This window comes from Notolepis coatsorum (assembly GCF_963971535.1).
Source record: "Notolepis coatsorum genome assembly, chromosome: 4".
Taxonomy (NCBI): domain Eukaryota; kingdom Metazoa; phylum Chordata; class Actinopteri; order Aulopiformes; family Paralepididae; genus Notolepis; species Notolepis coatsorum.
Window position 1 is genome coordinate 29,634,887 of NC_140168.1, and position 19,735 is coordinate 29,654,621.

At 43.7% G+C, this 19,735-nt stretch overlaps 1 protein-coding gene across 1 annotated transcript in view; it reads left to right on the forward strand.

The window, feature by feature from the left end:
* LOC311227539 (KH domain-containing, RNA-binding, signal transduction-associated protein 1-like) overlaps positions 1-16,414 on the forward strand; it is a 28,434-nt gene extending 12,020 nt beyond the window's left edge. Inside the window, exons 3-10 of the mRNA XM_084313252.1 lie at positions 1,694-1,810; positions 2,193-2,339; positions 3,912-4,051; positions 6,667-6,892; positions 8,726-8,817; positions 9,122-9,183; positions 12,932-15,245; positions 15,971-16,414. Coding sequence (XP_084169378.1) covers positions 1,694-1,810; positions 2,193-2,339; positions 3,912-4,051; positions 6,667-6,892; positions 8,726-8,817; positions 9,122-9,183; positions 12,932-13,044 — 897 coding nt within the window. The 3' untranslated portion in view covers positions 13,045-15,245; positions 15,971-16,414. The remainder of the gene's footprint in view (positions 1-1,693; positions 1,811-2,192; positions 2,340-3,911; positions 4,052-6,666; positions 6,893-8,725; positions 8,818-9,121; positions 9,184-12,931; positions 15,246-15,970) is intronic.
* The last annotated feature ends 3,321 nt before the right edge of the window (positions 16,415-19,735 follow it).

The window sequence follows — 19,735 nt, forward strand, 5'->3', positions numbered from 1 at the left end:
GCTTCCCCCACAAGGGTTAATCTGCCTTTTTCTTTTTACTCCGCGGTAAGCTTAACGAACTCTCCATGCTCCTCCTGGGTGATGGGACTTCAAGTGTCTTATTAAATTTGTTGTGTTGAAACCTTTTACATTGCTTCCCCCACAAGGTATTTTATCCTGGCATACATTGCAGATCTGTCTCAGACACTTTGTAATAGTTCCACACCGCCAACATCATGTTTTAGGTTACTTAACATGCGCCGATGACACCAACTATGCTGATAATTGGCGCATGTTTTCCGCGTCATCGATCGGCTTTCGCAATTGGCGACTAGAACGCATTATCAGAATTCCCCAATCTCTTTTTTTAACAATTTTTTTTGTATCCACTTTTTTCTCCCATCCAAATTTCACTGTGCCAATTCTCCCCTCCCCTGTCTTGAACGTTGCTCGCATATGCCCCCCCACTGGCCGGTTGTAGGGAGGATAGAAGCCTTGCATCACATGTCCCCTCCGATACATGTGGAGGCAGCCTGTCACATCTTTTCACCTGCCAGCGCGGACTCTCATTGGCGAGGTGTAACGTGTGAGAGGCTCACACTACCCCCGCCATTTCCTGTCTCTGCTGTGCAGGCGTCCCCAACCGACCTGTAGGAGTCGCTGTCCACAACGTCCAGATTACCACCCATCGACTTCCACCCGCTAACTCTGCCAATTGAGTTAGTATGACGGCTGGCCCAAGCCGGAGGCAGCGCCGACAGCCGGAGTCGAACCCGGTGTCTCTTGCGTTGGTGACAAGCGCAATGTCCGCTGCGCCACCCTCCGCCCAGAATTCCCCAATCTAATATTTATACTGAATATCGGCCGATACCGATCGCTGGCCGATCGATCGGGGCATCCCTACCAATAACGTTCAGTTTTGTGGTAGAGAATCCAGAGAAATAAAAAATTATAATCAGGAAGTTGCTTGCAGGAAGCTGTAATTGGCTGTGGAAGGTAGTTTTTTAAAGTTTCAACACACTGAGAGCTCTGGATGCCCTCTCCTCATATGACTACAAAACTTTTAGCGACACTAATAAAAAATGGCCGATATTTGCTAAATTATAAAGACATTCCATAAACAAAAATCTCACTAATAACACTTGAACCTATTAGTAAACAAACGTATTGCTGAAAATATACACTGACTGCTGATTTGACATGGTTAGGGTCTTTACTCTTGGATACATTTGAAAATAAACCGCAACATTATGTCATACAGTCGAGAGATTGATTTATGCCGTGATAACCGCCGGTGGACCGCACAGGCTAAAGAGGTTAAATTAAATTTAGTGCATACATTGAGACTCCTCCTTCTCCTACTTTATTCTTTCTGCAGGAATGAACAGCATTGAATTGTGACATTGTATGAAGACATGTTATATCCCCATTAAGCCAAGTTCCTGGTAAAGCAATGCATACTTATTCTGTAATTACGTAGTTCACAGTCTGTAGATGTGTATTCAGCTGTTTATAAGCTGCCTGGCTTCTGCTCGGATAATTGTAAATAGTTATTGACAGTATTATCGACCTTTGCTGTTGAATGTGGTACCAGAGGCTGCAGAGTATGCACAGTAGGACTCATGATAATGTTTGCCCCCCTTGTCAACCACACTCAAACTGTCAACCACTCTGCAATTGTCAATTAATCTTGATCTGACCCGTTTTCTTGTAGTTCAACTTTGTGGGGAAGATCCTGGGACCTCAGGGCAACACCATCAAACGTCTGCAGGAGGAGACGGGAGCCAAGATCTCTGTGCTGGGCAAGGGATCCATGAGAGACAAAGCTAAGGTGAGAGGCTGCACACACACACGCACTCTCTCTCTCGCTCTCTCTCGTGGGAAGGCACCATGCATCTGTCTTGTACTTGAGAGGGTCATCTGGGCAGTGAGCACAGCTGGCATTAACTTAACACATAACCCGGCGTACATAACATAAAGTCATGGGTTCCCTTGCTCTGCGCATCTGCTGTACACGCCTTTTTTTAGCATAGCTGGGTAGTTATCACATTATTTACCAGTGTGTTGAGAGTTATTTATATCCATGTAAAGAGGGAATACCACACCCGTGCCTGATGCATTTGTAAGTGGATAGTCGGCAGTTTCCCGCTGTATAATTCAATTAGCTATGTTTCCTGATTATCTCACTCTCTGGAATACTACTCTTCTTTCAGGAGGAGGAGCTGAGGAAAAGCGGCGAGCCCAAGTATGCCTACTTGTCCATGGAGCTCCATGTGTTCATCGAGGTGTTTGCCCCCGTGCCGGATGCCTACCTACGTATGGCTCACGCCATGGGGGAAGTCAAGAAGTTCCTGTCTCCTGTAAGTAGACTATTGGTGTTGCATTCTGGGGACCGTTTGACTTGTCTGCACGTACATATCATGCTGTTCTTGGCATGAAAAGAAAAGGCATACACACGTGCTCAGCCTGGAAGATTTTTCAATAATCGGCCTGAGGGTTACTTGGATAATTGACTTTGAAGAAACGACTTTCAGAAAGGTGGCATGATTCAAAGGCTTTACATGCAAGAGGGCCCAGTAGCGAGGAGGTGGAGTGGGTATTTACCTGGAGCAAACAGACTTGATGGCAGAGTCCAGGCACATAACGCTATCAGCTTAAGGGGAGGAATTGGGTTGCTTTCACCATCTCAGCAGGGCACTTTCTTTCTCCCTCTGTCTGTCTGACTGTTTATCTGCCAGTCTGTTTTCCCCTAAACCACTGGCATGGAATCAGGAGAATACCAGTAGGCCTATATGTCACCAGCCAGATCTATAGTTAATCTCTTATGCATCGGGCAAAAATGAGTAGTTTTGCCCGCCGTCGGTCCATCCGATGCTTAAGAGGTTAATCTGGCCATGCATGGTCTACCTGCAATTTAACTCTGCCTGCTGTGGTACAACTTCATGCCCACTTTATTCCAGCAATGTCCCATGTCACAGCAAGCCACTGACCCAGGTGTTTGTGGAAAGTGTGCCAGGGGATGAAATCGGGTTCCTTCTGATGAAAAATACATGGTGCTGCTGAACAGGTTGTGATGTTGCTAGTGTCAGCTTGTGTAAAAACATGTCAAACCTGCCACTGTGGTTTGTGTCTTTCATAATTCTTTTTGTAATTTCATATGGTGTTATTGTTTCCCGTTGAATATCTAGTGTATTGTCCCACGACAGCTAAAACACCAGCACCATTAGTTAGACTGGGACAGGGTGATGTGTAAAGGTGCGTTAACCGGCTGCCTTGTAAAATGAAGGAGCAGTCGCATCGCTTTGAGCCACAGATGAATTTGTAATCAGACAAATGGGTTGGGTTTTCCCTGCCTCTGCATCAGATTGAACGTTCCCGCCTGCGCTGCATATTCTACCATGTGCTATCGCAGTTATTTTCTCCTCTCCGCCCCCACCATCATTAGCACAGTCGCAGGCAGATTTATGGAAAATAATTGATTGGGTCACAGACAGTCCTACTCCAAAATCACTCCCTGGAGAAAGTCTAAAACGCTAGCGGCCCCTGGATTTGTGCCACTCAGACGGGCAGCTTTGCTAATCCGTGCTGCGTTATTATTTTTTGAGTGATGAAGTTGACTACCTTGTGTAGTCGACACCCAAGATGTCTGCATTGTCATCTAGCTACCTACCTAGGTCTGTAGGCTCATGTGGAAGTGCTAACAGGCAAACACTGGCCGTCACAGCCCCCTCATTCACAGATGCAGAAACTTGGTTTGTTATGCATTAGAGGGGTGCCGTGTATCGAACTGCTCAGTAATTCCTTTCCCCTCTTTTATTCATCTGTTCCTTCTCTCGCCTCCTAAACTTTTCCATTTCCACTCACTTCTCTCTCTCCTATCCTCGTTATTCTTATTCTCTCTTCCCCTTGTTCTTCCTTGTGTTTGTGTGCAGGATTCGATGGATGATATCTGTCAGGAGCAGTTAATGGAGATGGGCTACCTGAACGGGGGCCAGGAGCACGGGGCCCGAGGCAGAGGGGGCCCACCGGGCAGGGGCCGAGGAGGACTCCCACCACCTGCTGGGGCACCCAGGTGAGGTGGTGTGAGCACACACACGCACTGTATTAATAGATTTAATTTAATTTATATAGCACACTTTAAACTCTGAGCTCAAGGTGCTTCACAGCAGAAGGAGAGACATTTTTTATAAAGGGTTTAAAACATTCAAATGAATAAAATAAAAAGAATAAAAAATAAAAAGGTTTAAAATAGAATAAAATAAACAAAACATAGGCGCAGATAAAAAAAAACAGGCCCTAGTGGAAGGCAAAGTAAGATAAATGGGGTTTAAAGGTCCCCTATCTTTTACCGTACTTTTCGGACTATAAGCCGCGGCTTTTCCCCCCATTTTTGGACCCTGCTGCTTATATAACGGTGTGGCTTATATGTGGACACAACTCGAAAATCGAAATATTGCTTTTTTTTACTGCATTGAAATGTTATTTATCTGTTCCCTTATTTACTTAATACAACTTGTAAATGAGTTAATTCTTGTTATTTGTCCGACAGTATTGTGTCCCAATGGGAGTCATTCTCTGTAGAGGTGGGAACTTAAAGCTCAATATAAGAACGGCCATGCACCACCACTCACAGAATCGAGAGAGCAATCAATCGGTCAATCCTTTCCGTGTCCGGGCCGGGTGAGGTTTCCCGTGTTGAGTCAAATTAAGCCGCAGGCTCCACTCCTTACATAAGGTAATTAAACATTAAAACACATGCGGCTTATAGTCCAGTGCGGCTTATATATGTACACATCATTCAATTTAGCTGCTGCGGCTTATAGTCCGAAAAGTACGGTAAATGGCCTTTTCCAGTGGTTTGCATTGTTTTCTAGCAATGTGGGGTTCAGACAAGAACCTCCCCCACTGAACCAAGCCATTCTGAATAGACCTGTCTCAAACCCTGCCCCTTTTCTTGATCCTCCAATCACAGCTGTCGCTTACCTCGGACTTCCTCGTACGAACTTTGTTTGTACGAAGAAGTCCGAGGTAAGCGACAGCTGTGATTGGAGGATCAAGAAAAGAGGGCAGGGTTTGAGACGGGTCCAATAAGTAGGCGCTGATCTGCCACTGCCCGCCCACAATCCACTGTGATACGTTGAAGGTTCGACAGGCTGTTTTTAATGTGTGCGTCAAATGAAAGTGATGAGTCCAACTTTACACTCAGGCTGGTGACAAGTGAGGAGAGGGGGATGGAGTGATTGTTGATGGTGATATGGGTGATACCGACCTGTTTGGTTTGATGGGGGGGTGCCGATGAGGATGGCTTCGGTCTTACTGCCATTGAGCTGCAGGGAGTGGCTTCTGAGTATGTTTCCAAGGGGGAGCATGTAGATTATTTTATTTATTATAACATCTTTATTATAACATCTTGTGCTGGAGGTGAGGGTCCCCAGCATTATGTATTCCTGTCTCCGAGAGGTAGGAGTGGAAGAAGTCGAGAGCCTTCCCTGTAACTCCCACCTCCCGGAGGCGCTGACTAGGGATGCACCGATCCGACTTTTTCAGTCCCGATACCTGGCTTTGGGTATCGGCCGATACCGAGTACCGATCCGATACCATTATCTGAAATGAAAGATGAATAAATTAAAAAAAAATCTAACCCTAACTAACCTTACTGTCATGCACTTGTCCCTTTTTTTTATTGATCTTTTTCCCCCTCCATTTTCCTCCGATTTTTCTCCCATCCCAATGTTAGTCGTATGCCAATTCCCAATCCCCTTCCTGGTCGCTGCGCACTTACCCCCCACAGTCGGTCTGGGAGAGTGGAGGCTACCACGTGCTTCCTCCGACACACGTCCAGCCAATCACCGCTTCTTTTCACCTGGCAGCGCGGATTCCCATTGAGAGGGCGTAGCGTGTGGAAGGATCACACTATCCCACTCAGGTCCTATCCGCGCTTAGCAGGCGCCCGACCGAACTGTAGGAGTCGCTGTTTACAACGACCCGGACCCACCCCTCCAGCTTCTCCCACCCTCTAATACTGCCAATTGTATTAGTGTGAACGGCCAGCCAAGCTGGTGACAACCCCGGAGCTGTGAGCTGGATTCGAACAGGCGAATCGAGCCGCTCCGGGGTTTGGTGACGAACGCAATCTCCGTTACGCCACCTGACCGCCCTTCATGCACTTGTCCTAATATATTAACCTACATTGTAGCGCTCAACACTTTGATGAACATTGTTACTCAGCTGATAGAGTTGTGCCCTTCCTGATGACTTGTCATACAGAACTTGTAAGTCGCTTTGGATAAAAGAGTCAGCTAAATGACTAAATGTAAATAAACATTGTTCAATTAATAAACTGTATGCTTCACTGTGTGGAAGAGACTGGGATCATTATTTTGTGCAAGGCAACATCAGGCTTGACTTAAAACATTACTTTCCTAACTTAGTGAAACTAAATGTAACAAATTAACACATAGATGTAATTTTTATTTTTTTTTACCGATACCCGATCCGGCTATTTTAGTGATATCGGGGGCGATATCTGATATCAATATCGGATCGGTGCATCCCTAGCGCTGACACAAAAGCGGCACTCGGGTCGAGCAGGATCAGTAAGCTGGGGGAACCGGAGTCGGCCACTATATATATATATATATATATATCTCCACGTCTCATTCCTCTCCTCCTCCTCCTCTCCTCCAGGGGTAGAGGCATGTCCCCTCGTGGCGGTGCGGCCAGGGGAGGTGGGAATATGGGCGGTCCAGCCAGAGGTGGGGCGCCAGCGGGAAGAGGAGGACCCCCAGCAGCTCCTTCCAGGGGAGCGGCAGCACCCAGGGCCAGGCCCCCAGCCTCCGGGCCCCCACAGAGAATGGGCCCTCCGCCTCCCCACCAGCACGGTTCCAATGCAAACGAGTCCTACGATCAATATGTGAGTACATCGGCTAGGGCTGTACCGAATGTAATTTTTTTTTACATTCGAAGCTTCTAATGAAGTATTTGAACGAAGCTTTGAATGTCTGTCGTCATATTTTATGATGTAATCCATATATTAAATGAGTCTTTTTTTAATTTTATTAAATCAACTTTCATTAATGAATATAAATCAGTTTCGTCAACATAAATAATCGAATAAGGGCACGGTTGGTACGAAAGTGATGGTGACGTCTTGATGGAGCGGATGCAGATAGGCTACATCATTTACCGGTATGATAAATGTTTTATTTAAATCTTTATGACGAGTCATATACTATAATAGTGTAATATTAGTGTAGCCTAATCTTTATCTGCAACTGTGAAGAAAAACCCCATTGGTTTAAACAGAATGAAGACGCATAAAAAATACATACAGTTATTTTTATTATTAACCCTTTATCTGCCGGAGATTATTCTCATCTTAATCCCTTCTCTGCCAGTACTGTAAGTCTATGGAGATGTTCCCCTTCTTTGCAGGGCTATAACTTTTTAAATTGTATTGCTAAATTGACATTACTATGGCCCATTCAACATCGATTAGCTATTGTTCAGGGTGTAGGAACGTTTTACTTTTTCATTCACACATTCATATAGAAATACTGTCTAGAGTATAAATATGTTTTTATCGTTTTCTGCAGTAATTCCTAGAACGTGAGATATAGCCATTTATGCATATAATTATTACATCATCAAATGCAGTTTGCTAGCGATTGACGTCGGATAAAAATGTTCAATTGTACAAGGTCCTAAACGTCATGACTCATCATCTGATGTTGACCGGAGGGGGGGGGGGGGGGGTCGTTTATAATGCAATGGCCGACGTTAAATGAATCATGTAGTATGGGTGATATATTGATCATAGCAGTTTGTATCGAAAATGGTAAACAAACAGGCTGAAACTCACCCAGTCTCCTCGTAGCCTTGGGTGATGAGCGTGGAGCAAAAAGATTGCTATTATGGGATGTTGATATATGCGATCCATTTCCAGGTTGTATAATACTATATACGTCCAAATAATGTTGTTTATTGAATTATGGCAACCGATCGATTATCCAGCTGGGTGAGCACCACTTCCGGCCGCTCACTTCTGGTTTTGGCAACTCGCCGATCGGCCACCAGATGGCGGTCTTGAACCGTTGGAGAGTTGAGAGGAGATCTACAGCACCAGTCAAGTCTCCGTGGGTGAAATATGATTGCCATGACAGATATTTGAAATATTGATCTCAAAGACGCTGTACGACATCATTGGCAGATTACGCATTGGCGGAGAATGACGTCGTAACACGTCATTGGCGATTAAAGGGTTAATAAAAAATTCGAAAATCGAATAAAAAAATTCAAATGTCAACATTATGAACGAAGCCCCCCAGTATCTGATCACCTACACCCCCTCTCAGAAGCTGCGGTCCTCAGACATGGAGCCGCTCTCCAGCCCCCCAGTATCTGCCCCCATATAAATATAAATCCAAGCAGTTATTATTATTACTTTTTGATTTGAGATTGGTCCGATTCTGCTCCATGTGAAACAAGCTGTGAACTGCTACTCGTTGCTATTCCCCTCCTTGACCACTTGACGATACTCAAGCGTTCCTTAATGTGATTTTTCTTGGGATTCGGTTACATTTGAAGCACCCGTCCATCAGCAGGCGAATAAAAAAGTGAATTCAGACACCAGGGACAAAGTAGAGGAGTGCATCTACTTTAGCAGAAGTGTGGTACTTTGGGGAGACCTTGACATGTATTATTAAGTCTGTCTCTCTATCTCTCTCTCCTCCTCCTCTCTCTTCAGTCCTATGATGAGAGCTACAGAGAGCCGTCCTACGAGTCATACGACGGCTACCAGAGCCAGAGTCAGCCCCAGCCCCAGCCCCAGCCCCAGGCGTGAGTGAACCCTCCATCCTTCTGTTTTTCACACAACACACAGCCTACTTACTCACATGACATGAGGGATTTTGAGACTGAAGTACACTTTTGGGTACTGAGCACAAAATTCCGCGTTGCTAGCACTTTCTTCTGCCCCAGTTGGTTGGTGTTATTTGGAGATCCAAGAGAGAATCTCTTATGTTCCATGCTAAGTAACCTGTATTTTATCTTTTTTCACAGGTGCTAATTATCAGATAGTCAGCTGCTGCTACTTGTTTTTCAGAGATTAAAATACTGATCCCAGTCTATTTTTGCCCATCAGAGAGCCAGAGTACTATGACTATAGTCAAGGAGAAACAACGGAGCAGGGATACGACAACTATGGTACGTTGACAAAGTCCCCATCAACCTAATCCCCGACCGTACTTGTTTTCATATGCAAAATGTGATTGTTCAACTTGGAATTTATAATGAAACACAAGATACGTGTGTCCAAATAAGGATAAACGCAGAATGAAGAAACACTCCCGTTCCCAAAAGAAAGTCTTAACACGCCTATAAATCCTTTTGGAATTACACACTACCAATGTATTATGTGGCCCATAATGGCCCCCAAATGGCATTGCCAGCTTCAACAGACGTGTGCTCCATGTATTGACAATGCTGATGCTACTTACCCATGTCTCCTAATCGCCACGACAACTCGACGTGTAGATAGATGGGCAGTGAGCGCCAGCATCTCACCAGAGTTATCATGTGGGCACCTCCCATCACTGGTGTTTTGTTAAGTTAGGCCCATGACACCTTGTGAGGCTTGACTGTTAGTTCCAGCATCCTAGAACTAGTGCTCACTGCCCATGATTCCAACGTGCAGAACTTCCTTGTATTATCATATGTTGAAAACGGAACTATTCCTGATAACAATATCGCGCATGAAACGGAAACGACTGAAGAAAAGGAATACGCTTTGTTTACTTTGGCCCTCAGCTGATATGATTTCTCCTCAAATCAAATCCCCTGACTTCCTTTCAATGCTTCTTCCGACATCTCATTTACCGCCTCTTGTAAACTCCGCCCACAACTCCACAACTCTCCCAACAATGATAAAGTCGATCGTGCTATAAATCCTCAAACCCTAGCTTTCCATCCTCACTGTTCAGTTTCTGCTGCCAAATCTGCATACCTAAGCTTTTTCCTTTCATAAGCCTCCTCTACTGAATCCTCCCAGGGCACTGTCTATTCTATATGATAAAGTATCCGCTGACTCGTAGATCATCAACGCTAGCTCAGACCTGAAGTTAGTGCTAACTATCTCTTGTGGAACAAATCTACTTGCATCTCCCAATCATTATTTCCCCTAAGGTGGCCTGACTCATGCCTGCCTAAAGACCTACCTCCTCTACATTTCTCTGCTGCACTCGCCTATACTCTTCTGCTTTCCATTCCGGCTCCCGCTAAGTTTTTCAAAACCTGGTTATGTCACCATGTGTACCGGCCTCAAGAAAGAGTAGTCTTACAGCCTGACAGAATATGCCTCAAAGTTGCAATCTCTGAACAGTGAACACAGTGCACACGACAGGTCTCCATCTACCCACCTTTAGGTTCTGTGGTGATGGCAGAACATATCATAAATAGCTCCTATTAGGGATGCCCCGATCACGTTTTTTGCCACCGATACCGATCGTCTATGAGCCTTATTATCGGCCGAAACCGATCGTTTTTGGTTTTATATTAAAAAAAATTATATATATATATACTTGCATTTATTTTTTATAAGATATATATTATATAATTACCGGTATACTTGTGGTTGTATTATCTGCGAGACATTGCCGCCACGCAACAAGTAAAAATGCTCGCTATCTGCAAACAGCTCCACTGTCCGTGTGTATACTCTGCTTTGGTCAAATCACAGGGAGGGGCAGGGGGAGGAGGAGGGGCCGGAGCCGTGCGCTGCAGCTCTGTGTGCTTGAGAGAGAAGTCAGCGAGTGAGATCTCCGCTAAAAATTGGATCATGTTTTTCGATCGGTTTTCACGATCGGCGAAAATAAAGCATTATCGGAATTCACCGATTTCATATTTATACTGAATATCGGCCGATACCGATCGCTGGCCGATCGATCGGGGCATCCCTATTAGAAATGTTATATGATTTTTCTCCACACTTCTGGGTCCCTCCAGCTTAGCTTCCTCTTCTCCTCACTTTCCTGGTTAATCCACTGTCCCTGCTTAGCCTGGACCACATCCTTTGTACACCTCGCCTTGTTGATATACCTGCTCCACTACCAGCTTCCTCCTTTCTGTAAGTCTTTGCTGGTTTCCCTGAGCTGAGCCCTAAGCCCCCCCGGCCTGGTTGAACCATGGCTACAATATCTGTGCCTTTGCTTCCTCTACTACCTGTCTTGGGTTCCATTTCCTCCCTCTAGTTGGATTTGGGACGTTTGGAAGTTACTGCTTTATCTTTGCTCCCTGATAGAAACTTGGTTCTCACACATATTGCCATTTCATATACCGACAATGGCCACATCAACTTGGGCAATGAACCAAACTGCGAACACCATAACTTCAACTTGCCTGGAAGCCCTGACTTCTATCAATTTCTATCCCCTCTACAACCTCTTTCCTAAGTTGATCTATCTGTTCACTGTATCATTTAACTCCCCATTGTACCACCTACCCAAACTCTTCACTAGCTTGTCTCTATAGATTCTTCAGTCATCTACGTACAACTTTCTCTCTTATTACCTTCCCTTTGGTCAATGCAATGCTTCTCTACTTACTAGGCTTAATCTTCATCCTAGCCCCCCTTCAGATTCTCATTTAACTTCTAGTAACCTTTTTGTACAAGGCACTGTCCATGTTATCCATGTAAGTCCTAATTGGTGGGAGGCGCAGCCTGCCCTGCCGTCTCTCCCTGCCTACCACCCACTTTGATGCTTTAATAATTACTTCCATTGTGAATGATGGTGGGGAAATGGTACACCCTGCCATAATGCCCATCTAGTCTGCCATGCTGTTGTAAAATATGTAGTACTAAACCACCTATACTAAAACAAGTATTCTTTCACCAAGTTTACAATCACCCCTGGCACTCTAAAGAAATTAAAAGCACTCCCAATTAACGCTATGCAGTATTGAACCAGACACATTTGCCATGTCTAAAAATACCACATGTACATCTCTTTTTTTTCTTCTTTTTCTATCTTGGCAGCCTGAATCTGGTGCTGTACCATGCTAGTTTTGTTCTATGCACCCTGCAAAACCTATGATTCCTGCTTTCTGCAATGTGGTATCCATTAGACAATTCCTTTCTAAATAGTTTGCTAGCTCTGCCACTATACTATCGTTTTCTAGCTCTGCGCCACTATACTATAGTTTTCTAGCTCTGTGCCACTATACTAGAGACAATCTTCTACATTCAGGAGGCATATGGTCCAAAACTGGCTTAAAACTGAGGACTCTTTCTCCTCAGGAATTGAGATTATCCCTGCTCTATAGACCGACTTGAAGGACTTCTCAAGAATTACTGATCAATCCTCATCCCAAGCACTCCTTCATTCCCTGATGTATTTTAATGTTTTTTGTACCTTTCGTTGCTTTCTGCAAGCCACAAGGACTTATCTGGAGCTTCTTTCCTCTACCACTCGACCATTCTAGTGCTGTTCTCTATAGTTCTAGAGGATAGGCCTGAGACCCTGTCCTTCATTGAATCACTCATCCAAAGCATACTCCGTTCCATGGTCTGTAGCTGTTTAATCTGCATGCGAGTCTCCCCCTGCTCATGCAGACTCCGGGGGTATTTTTTGCTCCATCATTCGTAGCCTTTTTGGGGATGCAGTGAAACAGTTTATTTACAGTTTGCGCCACCGCTGTAATGGGGTGCTAAACCATGCCAGCCCCGATGAGGTATATTCCGTCCTGTCGGCTGTCTTTCCAAGCCGTCACATGGGACTTTCCCTAGTTGTCAGCTGCTCTATTCACAGCGGCCACTAGCTAGGCTAGATCTGAATTTATAATAAAACACAAAATACTTCAATGAAGAACCCTACTCATTGCCAAAAGAAAGTCTTAACATACCTATAAATACTTGGATTGTAAATGTGTTTTTGTGGTGTGTGTGTGGTCCCTTCAGGAAGTTCAGGCCAGGATGACTGGAATGGAACCCAGAGACAAGGCCAAGGGAAGGCCCCTCCCCCCAGAGCTGACAAGACGCCATTCCGGGAACACCCCTATAGACAGTACTGAACTCAGCTCATCTAGCCACCCAACCTGGAACACGTTGCCCTGACTACCGCCTGTCTACCACGGCAGCTCTCGCTTTAAGCAACCCGACAAAAGTAATTGTCTGTTTTCGTTTTGGTCTTTTTCTACGCTGGACTTTTACGAGAAAGAAAATCAGGAACTGGTTTTGAGATTCCACCGCTAACCCAAAAGCGGGCTTTTAGATGGGTTAGAGAGGAGGATATTCCAACCTTTTTGTTTATTTTTTATTTGAGTTTTTGTTGTTTTGCTGTATTTTTCTCAGATCCTAACCATCCCTGGCTTTTTTTGCATTGTTGATCGTAAATCTTTTTTCAATTTTGGGAATAGTCAATTCTAGAGCAGTATGTGGCTCTTTATCCACTTGTTAGTGTAAGGCAACCATTTTAATTGTTTAAAAAATAATCTGTTGAGGGTCAGTTGCAGATTCCCAATTAGGCTACATTTCAAAATGTTAAATATAGCAAAATAAAAACTTAAAACTTTCTATTATGTAATGTAGAAACAAAAGAAAATGTAATAAAGTGAAGGAAAATGAATCTATGTTAATGCAATTCAGTTCATTCTTGATTATGCTTCTCATTTGTTTTTAAATAGTTTAAAAAGTTGTCCATTTAGACATAGGCAGAAATATTTGTCATTGTATTTTAGAGTTTTGAAATATAGCCCTAATAGACACTGTTGAGATGGACTGTCCTCATATCCTTAATTTGTTTTTTGAAGTGTTAAAAGTTTCAAGAAGACGCTGAAGACTAAACAAATTTATTTATGAAAATATGACCCAGGGTTGGCCTCTTGGTTTGCTAAACCCAGTTCACGTTCTCTCATTGGGGATCAGCTTCTCTATAAACTGCATGCCCAAAGTACACCAAGGATTGGGACAAAAATCTCCACATGGGTCTTCTCTTTCTATAGAGAAGGGATCCTGCAGCTTAATCCGAACTACTGTACATATTTTTAAACGTCCAAACTGTACTTATTCTGCCAGTAGTATCTGTACCCTCTCCATAAAATGCATTATGCTACATGTGTAAGCTTGCCTAAATAGGTAACTAAATCTGTCCAAAAGATGTTTTGCAGCAGTTTGTCAATAAAGCTTAGTTTGTTTTTTATGAAACATAACTTGGGTTTATTTTCTTTCTGTCCTAGTAAAATTTGAAATGCTCTTTTTTGTTTTTTAAACTACTTCAACAGTCGGGTATAGATGTTTTGCTTTGTTTCTCATTCAAAAACGCATTTTAAATCTAAATGAATGTATTGAAGTCTGAAGACGTTAACCCTACTAAATGATGTCTTGATTGATTATCAATAGAGCACAACTTATTCTCTCTCTCCCTTTCTATACTTTTAAAAAAAGGACCCAGAGGTAAGACCTCTAAAATAACCTGGATAGCTTCCTAATGTGTATAGAGTTCTAAAGCATTGAATGCTTGGGTATGTATAAGACTTTTTCCAATCATCTTACCTGTGGTCATAATCCTTAATGAGAATTGCATTGATAGCACCTGTAAATTAACTGAATTCAAACCACCATTCAGGTCTAGGTTTCATGTCATGATTGACGCTGGCGCGGTGGCTACTTTAGTAGAGTAATGGCAGTGCAATGGAGAGGATGGTTATAACCTAGATCGCTCCACTGTAAAGGTAACCTAACCCTAAATGTGTAATTTTGTAGTGTGTTCATCATTGACATAAACTTGCTGGTAAATGCGTGCAACTTCTTAAAACATTATTGCAGTCATGTCAAAAAAGAATCGACTCAAAAGTAAGAGAAACCGTAACTTCCAATATCATGTAGTAGTGGATTTTATGTACTAAAATAACTTGTATACTAACAAAATATATTTGAGAATAGTGATAATGCAACTCTTGCTAAAATGAACAAAGCCAAATCTATGTCAATATCTTATGTACAGTTGAGCTGCTGCTACTTTTTCTTTGCAATATTTGTGTAAAGGTTGCATACTGTAATATTTAAAAGGTTCTACGTATACCAAGTAATCCAAAGAAAGCTTGAGTTGCATGATTATACCTACTTGTGTAGACGTTGCATGACTTTGCCTAAAATTTCCCCCAGTGTTTTTAGAACGGGTATTGATTTGGTGTTTGTCCTTCTCACCGACAGAGCAGTCAGTCACTGAGTGTCCAGAGACGGACGGTCTGAAGTGAAGCCGTACAAACCTCAGGTACGTCAACAACCGTTTCACACTTGGTTAGACTTTACTTAGCAATGTTCTTGCTATCGAATGCACCGTGACAGTTTGCCATTCTTTCCAAGTGAAATAAACTTTTTCCTGTAAAAGATAACGATCTTCTCCGAGGCCTTGGTTGTTATTTCGGCCCACTGTGCATTTTTTACCACGTGCCACTTTACCCCCCATGATATTCATAGCATTTCAAGGGACAGTTGATGCTGATGATTATCCAGCTCCAGTACATCTCATTGAATTTTGACAGTGCCAGTGAATTAGTGTGTATCTCTGCACCAGCCTTTACTGGCTCCCATTCATTGAGAATGCAGATGTCAGTGTGGTTCAGAGGGAAGTGGCTAATGAGGATCCATAGCTCAAGGCTCTGACAGCAAATGGGAAACCAGAAAGGACTCGGGCAATTCCTGAAATGGAACCAGCAGGATAGGGGGGGGGGGGGGGGGGGGGCTGTGGAGAGGTTTTATTTGACATACTATATTATAGTATGTTTTAGAGGCTCTTACGGATGGACTATTTTACATGTCCAAGAAAATGAGGTAATGCATGTATTCCAGAAATTTATTTTTGAATTTACTTACCGGTAAGTACAGGTACATTTTCCTATACTTTTTTTTTTTTTAATACATTTGAATAACCTAACAATTAATGTGTGAATGGGGTCTAATATTGGATGATTTTCAAAAATTATTCTGTTTCTGCAGGGAGGTGTTAAATCCAGGCGGTCAGGTGGAGTTCTCCGGCTCTGCAGTAGACAGAGCGAGCCAGGGCCCAACTCAATTCCTGGGGGAGAGGAGGCCAGAGAGGGCGGGCCAGCGGCCAGGAGCACCACACAACACAGCTGACCTGCTGAGAGGAGCGAGCTTTCAGTTCCACTGGTTCCACTCTGGGAATCTTGGAACGGCCAAAGATGGCAAGAATGAAGGATATCCACAAACTCCCATCTTTTATATGGACTACTATACATTCACGAACGTGGACAATATGGCCTAACTATTCTAGTTTGTTTGTAAAATGTTCTTTGTGTTTTTAATCGAACATTGAAAACTCATGTATTGTATGCCGCTATAAACAGTTTCCTGTTGAACCACCCATCCATGTAACAACACAGTGTAATTTACCGTTAAATTATCTCCTGTTTAAGTTGATCTGTGAAATTGTTGTTAATTTCTTCTTAACCTTTTGTGCAATGAACTGTCCTTTTTGTTTTGCAAAACAAGATGCTGTATTCTTCCACGCTAGGCTTCTCGAACCCAAGAGAATTGTATCCTATGTTCATTTAAAGCATTGAATACTTGAACATTCTGCTGGTGTGTTTGCATATCCATATTACCATATGAAACGAGACCCCGCATCTGTGAGTAAAAATGTGCCCAGAGTGAGAATATATCTGCTACCGTTGAATCCAGTGTGTGGAATACCCAGGGGCAATCTAGTGTTCATGCTGGAGTCTTAACACAGACTACATACAATGCAAGATTCCATGGATGGATGCAAGCAACTAGGTTGTATGGACTTTGCACACACATCATCAAGGCTAATACGCTAGTATAGTTAACAATACGGCCACTCGCACAACTATCACAATTCAGTCACAGCAAACATAGGTTATAGGTTGAAAAATATTATTTTTTAACATAAATATAATTGACCAGAGGCCTTGGTTCGGATTCTTCTCTTTTGCCATCCTGGTAGCGTGTATCCTTTCCGCAACGGAATTCGGTTTCCGGGTTCCTCTGATTGGCCGCGACCCCCACGTGACCCGAACCCCTATCCACCGCTCTGCCGCGCGTGGCAGAACGAGCGGCCGCGGACTCGCTCGCTTCCTCAATTTATAGGCATGGAAGTATTGAATGAATGAGTACTTTATTTAACAGATTGCAGAATGTGTACAATACAGACCTGAGAAAGACGTTAGTCTTGTTTACATCAGGGTCCCCCATTTTCAATTCATATAGAATGACTACGCCGTAACAAATCATTAAAAAAATATACCGTTAACTGGAATATGTTGTGCCTTTACACATGTTGGATTGTGTAATTGGTTTGTCATGACAAACGAATAAAAAAATCGCGATTTACCCGCTGGCTACAACAACACACAGTGACTGCATGTAGTCACACTGTGTGTTGATGTTGTAGCCACCTCCTCAGAGGCGATGCCGCTCGCTGCAGCACATTCTCGCCGCGGGCTGAGCTCTGTTCGCTGGAGCAAGCCAGAGACAGCGGGGATTCGGCTCCCATCAGTCGGGCAAGAACTGGGGGTTTTCAGCCTCCCCTCTCTCCTGGAGCTTAAGGGGGAGCTTAGTCCTGCCTCTGAGGAGTGTGGTGTGTCACTGTGTGTTGTTGTAGCCAGCGGGTAAATCGTGATTTTTTTTGTTTGTCATGACAAACCAATTACATAATCCAACATGTGTAAAGGCACAACATATTCCAGTTAACTGTATTTATTTTTTTTAAACTTCATTTTTTAGCGTTTATCGCTTTTTCTGGTCAAGCATGACCGACAAACAGGTTGAATGGGATATAGATCAGGGGAAGACACTCTGAGAAAATACGGCGAGTCCGGGAGTCGAACTCGTGTACCCCAGATCCGTGACGAGCACGGTTGTCCCCGACGCTGAAATAGCGCCGAGATACGCGGTGAGCTACGGGAGCTCCCCTACGGTATATTTTTTTTAATGATTTGTTACGGCGTAGTCGTTCTATATGAATTGAAAATGGGGGACCCTGATGTAAACAAGACAAACTTCTTTCTCAGGTCTGCATCCCCTTAACAATTGTGTGTATTGAGCTGTACTGTATTGTACCCATTCTGAAATCTGTTAAATAAAGTTTTCATTCATGCATTCATTCAGTCAATACTTCCATGCGTATAAATTGAGGAAGCGAGTCCGCGGCCGCTCGTTCTGCCGCGCGCGGCAGAGGCAGAGCGGTGGATAGGGGGGCGGGTCACGTGGCGGTCGCGGCCAATCGGAGGAACCCGGAAACCGAATTCCGTTGCGGAAAGGATACACGCGGCTGTGGAAAATCCTCTTTCCACCCACCTTCATCCATCCAGCGGGCAGGTCACAGTCGCTGGTGGGTCCAAGGCGATTAATGCTAGCAGCCACCACATCACCTCCCTTTCCCTGACAGAGCTCTGACTCGACTTCACCTGGTCATGAGAAGTGACTGGTGGGAGAGGAGCCTTCAACGCACCCGTACGTGTGCTAGTAAATGAAGCAGGGTTTCCTGATGTACAATAATGATCATATTTGGCCATCTGTATGGCTATTTGTTCTCTTGGTTATGACTTGCAAATGATAATTTACCTAAAGTGATAATCTTAAACCTCTGCGAAGATAATTTAATATTTCCCCAATGGCTCCTCATACCAGTGTTTGCTCCTGGTGCAGCGGTGCCAGTGTTAGCTCCTGGTGCAGCGGTGCCAGTGTTGGCTCCTGATGTCTCCACTATGTCCCTGTTATTCTGTTGAGCTTTTATGAAGTGAACCTTACTTTACCTTTGACACAATTCCTGACTTGTGTATTGAGTTTAACTGATGTTGAAGTTTAACTGATGTTGAAGCAGAAAGCAAACTACTGCTTTTCAGTAGCAGTGTATCATGCATTTGAATATATTTGAGTGACTATTGCAAGTGACAAATCATTTTCAAACGCGTTTTCAAGAGATCTCGAAGGGTTTCAAGTCAAGGTCAGCTTTATTAGCACATTTACAATGACTAAAAGCCAATCAAAGTGCTTTACAGGTAGGACACAATAAACACATACAATGCAGTAACAAAAATACAAAATGACAGAAAAAGGTATAGTACACTAAGAAACTAGCAAGGTGCAATATAAAAAGACAAGAAAAATGGATAAAAAGTCCAGAGTAACAGCAAATGTAATGTACAGGTGGCAGGCTAACTGGTCAAAGGCCAGTTCTAATGGGGGGTTGGGGGAGGCTTTTTCCAGAGCTGAGGGGCTGCAGCAGTGAAGGCTCTGTCCCCCCTGGTTTTGAGCCTACGCTGGGCTCGTGAATACTTTCCCCAAGGCAGTTGTCCTTCCGCGTTCGGTTTACGCGGCCTGGTTGGCCACTGACGCTTCTCTCAACGCCCAATCGCGTTACTCCTAACGCTCGCTCCTAACTTTCAGAACTTCTCTCAGTTCCACAAGTCCATCACATCAGCTACCTACCTGCATCAATATACTACTAACTATCAACTAACTCGCTACCGCCGTGCATCAATATACTAACTAACTAGCACATCATAAAGTAACTTGAAACTTGAACATCAATGCACTAACTACTACCGCCGTGCATCGCTATACTGCTACCGCCGTGCATCAATATACTAACTATTGATGTGATGTCGATTGATATGAATAGCTAGTTACGTTAATATAGAGAGATTAAAACTACGTTATTTATATTGATGTGATGTCGATTGATATGAATAGCTAGTTACGTTAATATAGAGAGAT